The sequence below is a fragment of the Leptopilina boulardi genome, unplaced genomic scaffold (genome assembly GCF_019393585.1).
Source record: "Leptopilina boulardi isolate dan_hultmark-lab unplaced genomic scaffold, ZJU_Lbou_2.1 LbouV2_130, whole genome shotgun sequence".
Lineage (NCBI taxonomy): Eukaryota > Metazoa > Arthropoda > Insecta > Hymenoptera > Figitidae > Leptopilina > Leptopilina boulardi.
The window spans coordinates 979,356-994,186 of record NW_026137675.1 but is presented as its reverse complement, the minus strand read 5'-3'; the positions used below and the strand labels follow the sequence as shown (position 1 = coordinate 994,186).

General features: G+C 24.2%; 1 protein-coding gene across 1 annotated transcript; it reads left to right on the top strand.

Moving 5' to 3' along the window:
- The first annotated feature begins 1,993 nt into the window (after nt 1-1,993).
- LOC127291306 (uncharacterized) lies at nt 1,994-11,271 on the top strand. The gene is made up of 10 exons (XM_051320368.1): nt 1,994-2,460; nt 4,646-4,772; nt 6,481-6,624; nt 6,807-6,934; nt 7,044-7,214; nt 7,279-7,508; nt 7,979-8,080; nt 8,257-8,434; nt 9,520-9,847; nt 10,040-11,271. Exons 1-10 carry the CDS (start codon nt 2,266-2,268, stop codon nt 10,375-10,377), a joined length of 1,941 nt encoding a protein of 646 aa, XP_051176325.1. The 5' UTR covers nt 1,994-2,265; the 3' UTR covers nt 10,378-11,271.
- Nucleotides 11,272-14,831: the final 3,560 nt, after the last annotated feature.

Here is a 14,831-nt window from a genome sequence, read left to right as displayed (position 1 = left end):
AAACCATTTCGAGCTAGTTTTGAACTAGTTTCAAACTACTTCGAGCTAGTTTTGAACTGGTTTCAAACAACTTTGAACCAGTTTTGAACTGGTTTGAAACTACTTCGAACCAGTTTTAAACTGTTTTCAAACCATTTCGAGCTAGTTTTTAACTGGTTTCAAACTACTTTGAACCAGTTTTGGACTGGTTTCAAACTACTTCGAACCAGTTTTGAACTGGTTTCAAACTACTTCGAACTAGTTTTTAACTGGTTTCAAACTACTTCGAACTAGTTTTTAACTGGTTTCAAACTACTTCGAACTAGTTTTTAACTGGTTTCAAACTACTTCGAACTAGTTTTGTACTGGTTTCAAACTACTTTGATACTAGTTTTGAACTAATTTTAAACTGATTCAAAACCAATTTGAACTAATTTCAAACAAGTTTCAAACTCATTCCAAATCACTTTGAAATAGTCATAAACAAGTTTAAAATTTCTTTCAAACTACTTTGAAATAATTTAAAATAAGTTTTAAACTAATTTCAAACCACTACGAACTAGTTTTAAACTACTTCCAAACAACTTTAAACTAATTATTTTAAACAAGTTTAAAACAATTTCAAACTTATTTCTAACTACTTTTGAACCAGTTTAAAATAATTTAAAATTTATTTCAAACTACTTTAAACTAGTTTAAAACAATTTCAAACTTGTTTCGAACTACTTTGAACTAGTTTAAAACAATTTCAAACTTGTTTCGAACTACTTTGAACTAATTTAAAACAATATCAAACTTGTTTAGATTATATTCAAATAATCCAACAAGTTAGAAATAAACACCGCTGTATAATTGGTTGCCTATTGTCTGGCGGTCATAAGAAAAGTAATTTTGATTATTTAAATAAAATTTTAAATAAGTTAAAACTTATTTCAAAAAAATATTTCCATTCAGTTTAAAACAATTTTAATTTTTTTAAATTTCAAATAAATAAATAAATAGGTAAATAAATAAATTAAATAATTAAATGATTATAAATAAATTCAAAAATTTAATTTTATTTAAATAATGTTATTATTATCAAGAAGTGAAAAATTTTTAATTTATACACATACACACCTTTTGATTAACGAAAGTCAATTCATTAATAATTCTCAGGGTCGTTTTTTTTTGTCCCTGTGGGTGTGTCTAATTACAATCGAACATATTTCATGATCTATTTTTTCCTCTATTTTTTTTCAATCACATATTGTTTAACACCTAATAAACAATAATTCTCATTATAAAGTGAAAAAAAAATGAATGCAAAAAAAATTTATAATTTAGGTAAAATTTATCAAAAAAAAAAAAAAAATTCATTTTTAATTTTAATTTTAAAAAATATTTTTATAAATTTTTTTATCTCTCTTAATCTTAAAGAAAAAATTAATTTTTTTTTTTTGGGGGGGGGGAAAGAAAATTTGTTTCAAGAAATTAAAAAATTTATTTTTACTTTTTGGTTTTATTGTTTTTTTTTTTTCATTGATCGATTATTATTTTTTTATTGATTGATTGATCGTTATTGTTACTGTAATTTTTTGCAAAATTTTCTTTTGTTTTAAATATTATTTTTATTAATTGATTAATTTTTATTTTTTTCTTATATTTTTTTCATATATTTTTTCATATATATTTTCATATATTTTTTCTTATATATTTTCGTATAAATTTTTATATATATTTTTATATATTTTTTTATATATTTTTTCGTATATATTTATTTTATATTTAAAAAATTTTATTTACCCTTAAAAGGAATAAGAAAAAAAAAATTTTTTTCCTTGAAAAAATAATCGAGTTACATTTAATTTGTTTCGATACAAGTTTTTTTTATTATCATCATCATCATTATCATTATCATCATCATTATTTTCCTTTTTTTTTAATTTTGGTGATTAATTTGCGACTAATGGCAATTAGCCAAGTCTAAGCTTGTTAAATGTGTGTGCTATATAGTAGCCTTGACTCTCAGTTCACTTTAGTAAAGAGAAATGGAACGAAGCGAGAAGCGAGATTCGCGCGAGACTATAAGAAGAACCCAAGTATACTCGTAGAACCCAAGCGTCTTTCGCACAAAACGAACGTCGCTTCCAAAAAAAAAAAAAAAAAAAAGAAAAAAAAACGTGTTTCACAACTCTTTAGTAAAACAAGAAACAAATTTTAATATAATATATATTTTTAAATATAAAAAATATTGAAATTAAAAAAAAAAATTAATAATTTAAAATTACATTAAAAAAAAATAATATGACTAAAAATAATATTGTTACCGAGGAACAGGAATTAAAACCAAAAAATGTGATAATAGAAAAAGTGATTGAAAATGGAAAGAAAAAGGAGAAGAAGAAAAAAAAGGAGAAAGAACCAAAAATTAAAGATAATTTTGTGCCACCCGATGGTGGATGGGGTTGGATTATTGTTGTTGCTGCTGGATTTTCAAATGTGAGTTAAAAAAAAATAGATATAAAATGAAATACTCACGATTCAAGCAATTTGCATTTATTTTTAGAACACGAGGTTCAGAAAAACATGTTTAGCTTCTGTATTAAACAATTTTTTTTATATACGTTTATTATTTTCTTTTCCATTACATTTTTTTTATTATTAATTTTCAATTTATTATTATTATTATTATTATTATTATTATTATTATTATTATTATTATTATTATTATTATTATTATTTATTATTAATTATCATTAATTATTATTAATTAAAATAATTATTAATATTATTTACTATTATTTTACATTTATAAATTATTATTTATAAATATTTTTTTAATTATTTATTATTATTTATTCTAACAAAAAGCAATAGCTATTATTTATTAATAATTTTCTTTTATCGATATTAATTATTTTATATAATTTTTCTCATTAATTTTTTCAATGACAAAAAATATTTGTTATATAATTTCATTATTAAATAGAGAATTAAAATTTTCATAAAACTTGCAAAAATTAATTTTTAATGTTAAAAATAATTTTTTCCTTTTCATCTTTTTTTTATATAATTTATTTACACTGATAAATGTTAAAAATTACCATCTCGATTTTTATCAAATTATTATCGGTCATTATTCGCTGCGTGATTAATTTTTAAATAATTAATTAAAAAAAAAAAAATTTTGATAATGAATTATTATCAAACAATGGCTAATTAATTACTCTTGATTGTAATTAATTATTTAAAATTTAATTAATTATTGCAAAATAAATTTTAGAATAATTTTTTTTTTTATTTATCTGACACAATTTATTTTCAATTAGAATTGTTTTTTTTAACTTTTAAAAAAATTTTTTTTAATTAAATTTTTTTTTTATTTTTAAATACTTTTTTTTAATTTTTAAAAACTTTTTTTTATTTTTTTTTAAACATTTTTTTAGAATTAAAAATATTTTTTTTTGTTTTTAAAAAAAATTTTTTAATTGAATTTTTTTTTTTAATTTTACTTTTAATTTAAATTAATTTAACACCATATAATTTAATAAAAAAGAAAGTTAATTTTAAAAAATAGATGTGGAAGAATTTTTTTTATCAATTAAAAAATTTTTTTTTAATTTTTAAAAACTTTTTTTTGTTTTTTCTATTTAATTGAAAAAAATTGATGTGAGAGAATTTTCATATGGAATTTCTGGCAAATTATCAATATAATAATTATTCATGAAGGTTTTTAAATTATCACCACGCTGCTGCTTGCATAACATGCGTCAGATCACGTGATATCATTTTACGAAAACACAATCACAAAAGTGGCGAAGTCCTTCTTTTGTAGTGAAAAAAAAAATGTAAGATTAGAAATTTTGCATATCATTGACTTCAACATACATTCACAATATTGACACATATACATTTATATTGTATATAGAGGGAAAGAGATTACGAAATATATCAATGATAAATGTTTTTTTTTTACCCATTTGATAAGATTTCTAACAAGTTGCACTTTTTTATACTTAGTAAAGTAATTCTAAATTCTATTTTTAGCAAACTAGGTTATTCAATTTTTAATTCATTCTTTTTTTTCAATATATAATCGTTTCTAAAAATGAATAAATAAATTTTTTTTACAAATTTTATTTTTTTAATTTAAAAAAAAATTTTATTGAATATATTTTATTTCCGTAAAGCAACATTTTTGGATTAGATAAACAAATTCTTTTAATTTATTCAGGATAAAGAATAGATGAGAAAAAATTCTTTTATTTAAAAAAAATTTTTTTTTTCTTTAATTTATTTTTATTTTTTAATATTTTTTATAATTTTTTATTTTATTTTTTATAACTTTTTATAAAACATTTTTTTTATATTTTTTAAAAATTTTTTATTTATTTTTATTTACTTTTATAATTTTTTATTAATTTTTATTTATTTTTATAATTTTTTATTATATTTTTTAGAACTTTTTATAATTTTTTATTTATTTTTATTTTATTTTTTATAACTTTTTATAATTTTTTTTTATTTTTTTATTTATTTTTTATTATTTATTTTATTTTTTATAAAGGAAAAAAATTTTTTTTCCATTAAATTATTTGAAATAATTAACATAATTAAATTACTTTGAAAAGAAAAAAAAAAAAAAAATTTACAATATTGATGAGTGAGAATATTTTTCTTGCAGTTCTGCATTTTTCCACTGATGCAATCGTTTGGTTTAATCTTCAGAGATCGATTCATTGAAATGGGAATAAGTTCTTCGGAAATCACGACACTTATGAATATTAATAATGCGACAACCGCTTTTATAGGTAATTATTCAAATATTCTAAATTACATGTTACAATAAGGAATTGTAAATTTCCTGTATAGAAAAAAGAAAATAATAATTAAAATTTATAAAAGAAAAAAAAAAATCACCCCCCTTGACTGGGATTGAACCCCAAATTAAAATCTCCAAATTCAATACCTTAGACACACGACCAATTTCTATTTCTCCGAAAGTTTTAAATAATTTCAAAATAATTTGATAAATAACCACTAAAAATGAATTAAAATGATAAATAATGACAAACGGCGATGAAAAAAAAATGATAAATAATTTCAAATAGTTATTTACAAAAAAAAAAAAAAAATTATAAAAAAAATTAAAATTTGAATTTTTCATTTATGATAAGAATTGTAGAAAGTAGATAAATATTGAAAAAAAACATAAAAGTGTAAAAATTAGCAAATTATCTAAAAAAAACAGTTTCAATTGTTTAATTAGTTGAATAATTAACCAAAGTAACACAGACAAAAAAAAATAACTGAAAATAATTTTTCCAGATAAGATAAAAATTAGAAAAAAAATTATTTCTGTTTTCTTTCTGAAAATTTTACGTATAATAATTGCGAAATTCAATTGAATCATTTGTGATAAAATTAATAAGATTCGTTCACAATTTATATATCCAGAAATCAGAGATTAAAAATCAAGATAATATTGTTAATTAAAAAAAAAAAAAATTCTTATTACTTGGTGCAATAACTGGATCTTATAATAATAATTAAGATATTAATCGTTATTGACTAATAATAAATTCCTGTTTTAATTCGACACTGTATAATTTGTCAATAAAGCAAAACCTTATGATTATGCATTATTTAGATAACAATTTATTATTATCGAGAATTTTTAAATATTTAAAAATGATTTGTTTTGTAAATGGAGGGCTTGTCCTCGATTGCGTATTAATTTTTTTTTCCAATTACTATTTTACTATCACTGCAGGAAATTTTTTTTTTTTTTAATTTCCATTTTGAAAAAATGTATCAAATAACACGTTTCTATAAAACAAGTTCCATTCATTTTTTTTTCAAGGCTGTGATTTATTTTAATTTGTCGTATAACACCGTTACATTTATTGAGAGATTGTAATAATAATTCTTAAGGTTTTTTTTTCATAAAACTGGAAATGGCAACAATTACTCGTGAATAATTGTCAATGTATCAATTTAATTCAATTAATTTTAATGGTTTTTTATTTAATGGCAAATTAAAATCTTATAACGTGGATTGAATTTAATTTGTAATATGTTAAGTGACTAATTAGATTTTTTAAATTATCATTTAGAACTTATTATTGTATTAACATAATTTTTTTTTATAATTAAATAATTTTTTTGATCTATTAATGAAAAATTGTAATTTAATAAATAATAATTATTAATTTACAATTTGAAAGCAATAACTGCTTTTCCCGCTCAAAGTGGAGACGCCCTTTCTTTCTATTGGCTAATTTTGAAGGTCATGAAACGACGATTGGCTCGCGTTGCATAACCTTGAAACGTTAACCAATAAAAACAGACGGGAACCCCGTGTGGGCGTTTCCCACTTAAATCGAATTTATTCTGCCAAATAATAATTAATTAATTAAATAATAATAATTGTTTAAAAATTAATAAAAATATTGTAATTTAAATCCAAATAATTACAAATTTAAAATAAAATTTTTCTTTTTCAAAAATTCTATTTAGGTTTGGCGAATGGTCCCCTATTTCGAAAGTATAGTTCAAGAAAAATTGGCGTCGTTGGAGGATTAGTTTGTGCAATTTCAATAACAATATTGTCACGCATGGAATCATTTACAGGATTTTTAATATTCTTTTCCATTCTCTATGGTACGTAGAAAAAAAATGTTGATCAATCAGAAAAAAAAACAAAAAAAAAAAAATTCTATAACATTTTCTTGCACAATTTAAGAAAATAAAAATTTTTTTCTGAGGGATCATCGATTTTAAAATAAATTAAAAATATGGATAAATGTAAATATTATCTAGTAGTCGCAAACCTCCCCTCGAAGGTATTGGAATTGGCATTACAATGTCTGCTAATGCATTGACGCTCAACACCTATTTCAAGGAGAAACGAAGAATTGCCACTGGATTAACATGGACTGTCACTGGAATGGGACCAATTGTCATGCCATTGGTAATTTTTTTTTTTTAATTAAAAAATTACAAACTAAAAATTAAAAAGAAATTTTAATAAGGATTTAATTAAAAATTGTTTTTTTTTAAACATTTTTTCTTCATTATAGATTATAACACAACTGATGACGATTTATGGAATGGAGGGTACTGTTTTAATATACGGTGGATTGGCCTTTAATGCCGCAGCATGTTCATTATTTTTCCAACCGGTTTCTTGGCATGAGAAAAAAAAATTAAATGATCCAGAACTTGCAAAAAACGTTGAAATTGATCCAAAGGTAAAAATTTTTTTTTAATTTTATCAAAAAAATTTTTCATACTTAAATTTTTATAATTTTTTAGGCAGAGGAGTCACCAAATGAAGCAAATGAAAAATTACTAAACAATGAACACAATATTTCCATGGAAAATATTATTCGAGCGAGAAAAATGTCCCTTGGAGCAGAACAATTTACAGCTAAAGAAGTTTTTGGCAGTCAATATTTATATTACGATGATAAAGAACAGGGAGCATCTGGTATTGATGTGATTGGACCTGGAACTCCAATGATGTCAAGAGCAAATGATGGTTTGTAAGTATAAAAACCAAATAAAATAATTATTTTCATTAAAAACGAACGCTGCAGTTGAGAAACACTGTTTTCGATGAAGTGGGAGAAGGGCGATTACCAATCGCTATTTGTCCCGTCCCCCTTCCATCTGTTGCGCGCGCACAGTTCTCAACCTAGTCCCGCAGAGAATCTATTATAATAGTTTAATTTATATAAATTATGCTAATTCTGCAGTATTATAATTATTAAGAATACTATTTATTTCGGAAATATATTATAACAATTTTTGTAACAAAAATATTTTTTCACGAATTTAAAGTAATTTAAAAACTTTTTTCCAAATAAGTGATTTTGTGTTTCTGTTATTAATTAAAGTAAAATTTTTAGATTTGTTTTTAAAAAAATTACTTTTTTAACGGGTGACAATAAAGTCGTACCTCTTGTAGGTTGATAAGGTAAATTACGAGAGGATAAAATTGTTCGGATCGCAGGTTCTCGAAGCTAAATGCTTCCAATGCATCCTTGGCATCAAAGAGGGAAAATTCTGTTCGAAGTAGACGTCCTTCTCTAGGCAGCAGGCAGTCATTGAACAGGTAAAAAAAATCTCCCGCCAACGACCAAAAATTTGAATTCGAATTTAAATTAATTTTATTATTTAATATATCTAATTAGCTTAAACTAATTAATCTAAAAGTTCTTAAATTTTACAATTTTCAAACGTTATGGATTTTCAATTTTTGTTTTAATTCAAAAATTATTTCCACTTCAGGCTATCCAGTGATTTTGACTATCGAAAACGGAGGAACACTCTTGAAAATCCACTGGTTTCAGTCAATGAGACAATAAATGAGAATGCAGTTCTGGATAAAAATATTGCGAAACAACAATCGGAGTCTAAAGTTTATGCATTCACTGAAGATTTAGAGAATCAGGATAATATTCCTCAGGTATGGTAATATTTTTCCCTTGTAAATTGTGCAATGGGAATTAGGAAAAATAGATAAAATATATTTTTTTAAATATTGCTATAACTGCTTTCATTCTTCTCCAATTGTCTTCGTCACATAAGAGCCATTTAGTCTTAGACATCGACTCGTGACAATGCTGTGCTTACAAGGTACCGAAACGTTCAAAAAAGTGAATCGCGATTCATGGTTAACAGTCAAAATAATAAATTTGACAAAATCCTTCGTCTATAATGGTTTCATCTATCTTACAGTGTTTGTCATTTGTATTGGTGATTAAAAAAAAGTTTGATAAGCCCTCTATAAGCATTGGTTTCATTTTTTTACAGAGTTGTCACTTGTCTTTTCGAGCATTTTTGGTGCGTATTGCTTTGCTTTTGCATCTAGAGTTACCACTTGTCGTTTTGAGCGTTTTCGGTGCGTATTGGTTTACTCTTACAGCAAGAGTTGCCATTTGTCGACAAGCAAAATTTTGACAAAACTGTTAGTTCGCATTGTTTTACTTTTAGACCAGAGTTGGCATTTGTTTTCTCGAGAAATCGGAAATTTTTCTAAGTATTTCGTGCTTTGGCATTTCATCGAGAGTTGTCACTTGGCTTTTTGAACTATCGGCAGACTTTTTGGTGCGCATTGCTTTGTTTTTTTCATCCAGCGTTATCACTTGTCTTTTTTTGTAATCCGCTAATTATTCGGTACGCATTGTACTGTCATTTTATCGGGAGTTTACACATGTTTTTATGGTGCAACATAAATTTTAGAAGCTCTCGTTAAGCATTCGTCCTATTTTTTGCAGAGTTGTCACTTGTCTTTTTGAACTAACATGAATTTTACTAACTTTTTGGTGCGTATTGCTTTGTCACTTCATCGGGAGTTGTCATTTGTATTTCTAATCCAACACGTAGATTTAAAATTCTCCAACAGCATTCGTCCTTTTTTGCAGAGTTGTTACTTGTCCTTTCAAGCTAAATTGTCTAAATTTTTGGGCCCTATCGACAATAGTACTTTCTCCTGAATCAAAATCTGTCTTTTATTTTTAAAAAAATATATATTTTTTTTGTTTATTACAGAAAAAGAATGTTAATTATTGGCTGAAGAGGACAGGCAACGCCATAATCGTCTTCTTTGATCTCGATCTACTTCGTGATCCAATTTATGTAAATCTAATGTTGGGCATTACATTCGCCAATTTTACGGAATTAAATTTCGCCCTCCTGACGCCATTTATACTCGGTGAGTATGGCTTCACAAAATTACAAGTTGCCACATTTATGTCCGTATTGGGTGGAATTGATGTGATCACAAGGATTTTTATTCCCTTCGTTGCAACATACATTGGATGGGAGAACAGAACTTTTTTCCTAATTGGCGTCGGAGGATTGGGTCTCGGTAGATTAGGTAATTTTATTTTCTTACTATAATTCGTGTAATTAGTTCTTCATTATTTTTTATTTTTATAATAATTTCTAACAATCCGAATTATTTTTCTTTAACTCTTAGAAAATATGAAAATTAAAGGAAAAAGATTTTGGATTATTACAAATTGAAATAATTTCTAAAAATTAGTTTGGTTAAATTTTTTCTTTTCAGTTTTGGCGCACGTACACACTTATGGTGTTGCAATTGCAGTGGCAATTTTAATGGGTATTGGTAAAGCAATGAGAACAATTTTCATGGCCCTAGTAATTCCAACTCACGTTCCATTATCAAGACTACCAGCGGCTTCAGGTCTTCAATTGGTGACAAGTGGAATTGTTTTTGTTTGTATTGGACCAATTGTTGGTTGGCTACGTGATTCATTGGGAGACTATGCAATAACACTTCATTGTCTAAATATTTTTACATATTTGACAATAATTTCCTGGACACTTGAGGCATGGTATACAAATTATCGTCGAAAAAAAAATCATAATGAAGAAGAAAAATAGAATTTATTCTTTTTTTTCCCCGGAAAGGAAACAATATCAAAAAAATAGTCAAAGAATTTTTTTCATTCATAGTTTTTCAAATTTTGTTATATGAAAAATAATAATATATTTTTTTATATTGTTTTAAATGAGTTTAGAACAAAAGAAAAAAGTTAATCAGAAAAAAAGTCAAAGACTTTTTTTAGGCAAAAAATTATATAATTTTGAAAAATGAAATGATTTGCATTTAGTAAATGGAAAAAAGATACAAAAAGAGAATTTAAAATTGACAATTGTACTTAAAATGAAAGGAAATTTAGATTTTGATTTATTAAAATAAAAATCAGTTTGATTTATTAAGTCGTTGACGAAATTATAATTATGTTACTTAATTTCAAGATATTTAATTTTAATTTGTATTAATCCAAACTTAAATTATATTATTTATGCTCTAAATTGTGATGATATTATATATTGAATACTATTATTAACATCGTTGTATTTACAATATAATGATACCGAATAATGTAACATGAATACTTAAATTTGATACTTATATAAATAAGCTAAAAAATTATACAAAGATTCTTCGCTAATTTTTTTTTTTATAATTCGTACAATTTTATATTAAAAAGAAATTAATATATACCTATATAATCGTGCCTTGTATTTAATATATAAATTTAAATATTTCATAATATATACAACACGATATTTTTATATATATATAGAAAACTAAATATTTTTATAGAATTTTTTTTATTAATATATATTGTAATTAAAATTTTGTTCATAAAAATCGACTATTATAAATATTTGAACATTTAATAACGCTTGTATGATGACAATGTTTACAAATAATGTAAATAATTTACGAATTATATATTATTAATAAAATTTAAAAAGAAAAGTCTATTTTAATTTGTTTTTAAAAATGTCGTCTCTCTTTTTAAAAAAATTGAGTTGTCAGTTGTCATTATTGACAATTGTCTTCGTCACATAAGAGCCATTCAGTCTTAGACATCGACTCGTGACAATGCTGTGCTTACATGGTACCGAAACGATTAAAAAAGTGAATCGCGATTCATGGTGAACAGCCAAAATTATAAATTGGAGAAAATCCTTTATGTATAATGGTTTCATCTGTCTTGAAGAGTTTATTATTTGTATTTATGGTCCAACACAAATTTTACAAGTCTTCAATAAACATTGGTTCCATTTTTTTCCAGAGTTGTCACTTGTCTTTTCGAGCGTTTTTGGTGCGCATTGCTTGTCTGACATCAAGTTGTCGAACAGATATTTTTGACAAAGTCCTCGTTAAAAATATCAAGTTGAATATTTTTTTCTCGTCATTTTATGAGGAATCTGAAACAAAAAAAATTAATTTCTACTAAATTTATTAAAACAAAAAAAAAAAATAAAACGACATTTAAAAAAAAAACTTTTTTTAGTAATACAATAAGTAACAATATTAGAATGTAAAATTTTATTCTTTTTGGAATGGACGACTCAATTGATCGACATGATTTAATTCTCCTCTCTTTCTATGTTCAATAGAGCAATATTGAATATTAACTTTTTCATACCATTTAAATTCAAATGATTTTTCATGATTCTTCTTTACTTTTCGATTTATCAACGATTTGCAATCAGTCACAAGTTTAAAATATTTACCATTAAAAATTTTTTCATAAAATTCCAATGAATAATTCATGGCCTGCATTTCTCGTTGATTCGGTGTCATTTGCATTTCCTTTTTTGTAAACATTTTAGAAAAATAGCTAATCGGATGCCAAAGATTGTCTTCAAATTTTTGAATCACTAATCCTCCACAACCAATATCACTGCCATCACAATGTAATTCTGTTTCAAGTATTGGATCAAAATTTCTTAAAACGGGAAACTGAATTAATTCTTTTTTGAAAATTTCAAATATCCACAATTTATAATCACTGAGAACATCGTATTTATTGAAAATTATATTAAAAAGACGTTCAATTTTTGCAGAATAATTTTTAATAATTTTTTCAAAATAATCTGTAATATTTCTGAATTGTTTAAATTCATCTTTAGTTTTTGGAAATGGATAATCACGAATTGCTTCTATATGTTTGTCTAAAATTTTCATTTTATTTCTAGAAATTCTATAATCAATAAATTCTAATTCTTTATATAAAAATTGACATTTTTCAAATTGCAAAAACAGTTTATTTTTAATCATAATTTGAAATAAACATTTAAGAATTTGAAATTGTTGACATAATGTTTTAGTGGCAATGAGAATTTTTTGACCATACAATATTATTTTTTTTTTCAATTAAATTTTCTAGAGCTAAATAAATAAAATGATGAAATGTTGGTTGTGATTTTTTCAAACCATCAGGCATTTTAAGAAATTCATAATTTCCACAAGGTGTTTTAAAAGCAGTATATTTACATGATTCCTCGGTTATTTTAACTAATTCAAAACTATTTTCTATATAAAGAGATGTAAAATAATTTTTATTTTTCAAATTATTTATGAAATTATTTTTTTGTTGATAATAACATTCATCATTTGTCATTGTAAGATAATTTAAATGCGAATAATCGACAATAATTTTTAAATTATTATTTTTATCCATAGACAAATTTGCTGATGATAAATAATTAGAATCACTATTTTTGATAATTTTCTTTGCCTTCATTGTTTCAATTAAATTTTTCCAAATTGATAAATTGTCTGACGATGAATCTGATAATAAATTTTCATTATTTTCAGATTGACAATGATGTTTCAAATATAGCTTAAGAGTTGTTTGTGTCTCAGAAATTGTTGGACGTTTTCGATTAATATATTCATCTGTTACTAAATTTAAAAAATTCTTACGATTTTTCAATTTTATTTTTTGGTTTATATTCAATTGCAAAGGAGAATTTAAAATTTGTGCCATTGTTTTGCTTAAGAGAATATAAATTTATAAAATAAATTTTCCTTACTATATTATGTATTAAATAAAATTTCTTATATTCGAGCAGAGAAAATAAAGCCTCACTATATTATAGATGAAATAAAATTTCAGAATTGAGAATTGATCTTAAGAGAATATAAATTAATAAAATCAATTTACTCTTAATATAGAATAAATAAAATTAAATTAAAGAGTTGCAAGTTGAAAATGCGAAGAGCTGAAGAAAATTCAAGCTGACTAAATAAACTTGCCTCACTATATTACAAGTGAAATAAAATTTAAGAGTTGATAATTGATCTTAAGTGAATATAAATTTATAAAATAATTTTCCCTTAGTATATAAGAAATGAAATAAAATTACAGAGTTGGAAATTGAGAATGCGAAGACGTCAGGAAAATTTGATCTGACAAAATAAAATTTCCCTTACTATATTAAAGTGGAAATAATTTTATTTTATTTTATTTCTTATATAGTGAGCGAATTACTTATACGCCAAAGGCGCTTGTCACATAAGAGCCATTCGGTCTTAGACATCGACTCGTGACAATGCTGTGCTTACAAGGTACCGAAACGATAAAAAAAGTGTATCGCGATTGACGGTGAACAGCAAAAACCATTTTTAACAAAATTCTTGGTGTTTAATGGTATTCTCTTTCTTATAGAGTTGTTAGCTGTATTTAAGATCTAATACAAATTTAATAACCTATGAATAAACATTGGTTCCATTTTTTTTTCACAGAGTTGTCAATTGTATTATTAAGATTTAAGCAAGTTGACTTTTTGGTGCGCATTGCTTTGCTATTGCATCGAGAGTTGATGTGGACTCTTTGATGCGCATTGCTTTGCGACTGCTTCGAGAGTTGTCAATTGTCCTTTTATGCTATCTGTAATTTGACTAACTTTTTGGCGCGCATTGCTTTAGTACTGTTTCGAGAGTTGTCATTTGTCCTTTTATGCTATCTATAATTTGACTGAATTTTTGATGCGCATTGCTTTAGTACTGCTGCGAGAGTTGTCATTTGTCCTTTTATGCTATCTATAATTTGACTGACTTTTTGGTGCCCATTGCTTTGCTGTTGTATCGATAGTTAATTTTGACTTTTTAGTTCGCATTGCTTTGCTTTTTCTTTATTATAATCGATAAAGAAGAGAAAAATATATCAGGCTGGTTTCGTTGGTAATACTAAAACAGCGTTAAGAGGAAAGTGAAAGAAGACCAGACAGGTTTCAAGTGTTAATTATGCAGCTATGTCAAGGTCAGATGACTTCATCATGTAAAAGACATTCAGTGAAAAAAAAATTTACAAATGAAATTTATTTTAATATTTCTTTTCATATTTCCAAAGAATGTTGTTTAATTTTTTTATTATTTGTCGATAATGGAAATTTCTACGTTTGCTTTGTTATGGTAAAGAATTTTTACAGCAGAACTGTAAACGTCGATAACTGTAAGCAAGGTTGGGTAATTATAACGTCGTCTTCATTTATGATTGGATGTTGTATTTGGAAAATTTTTTATTAGC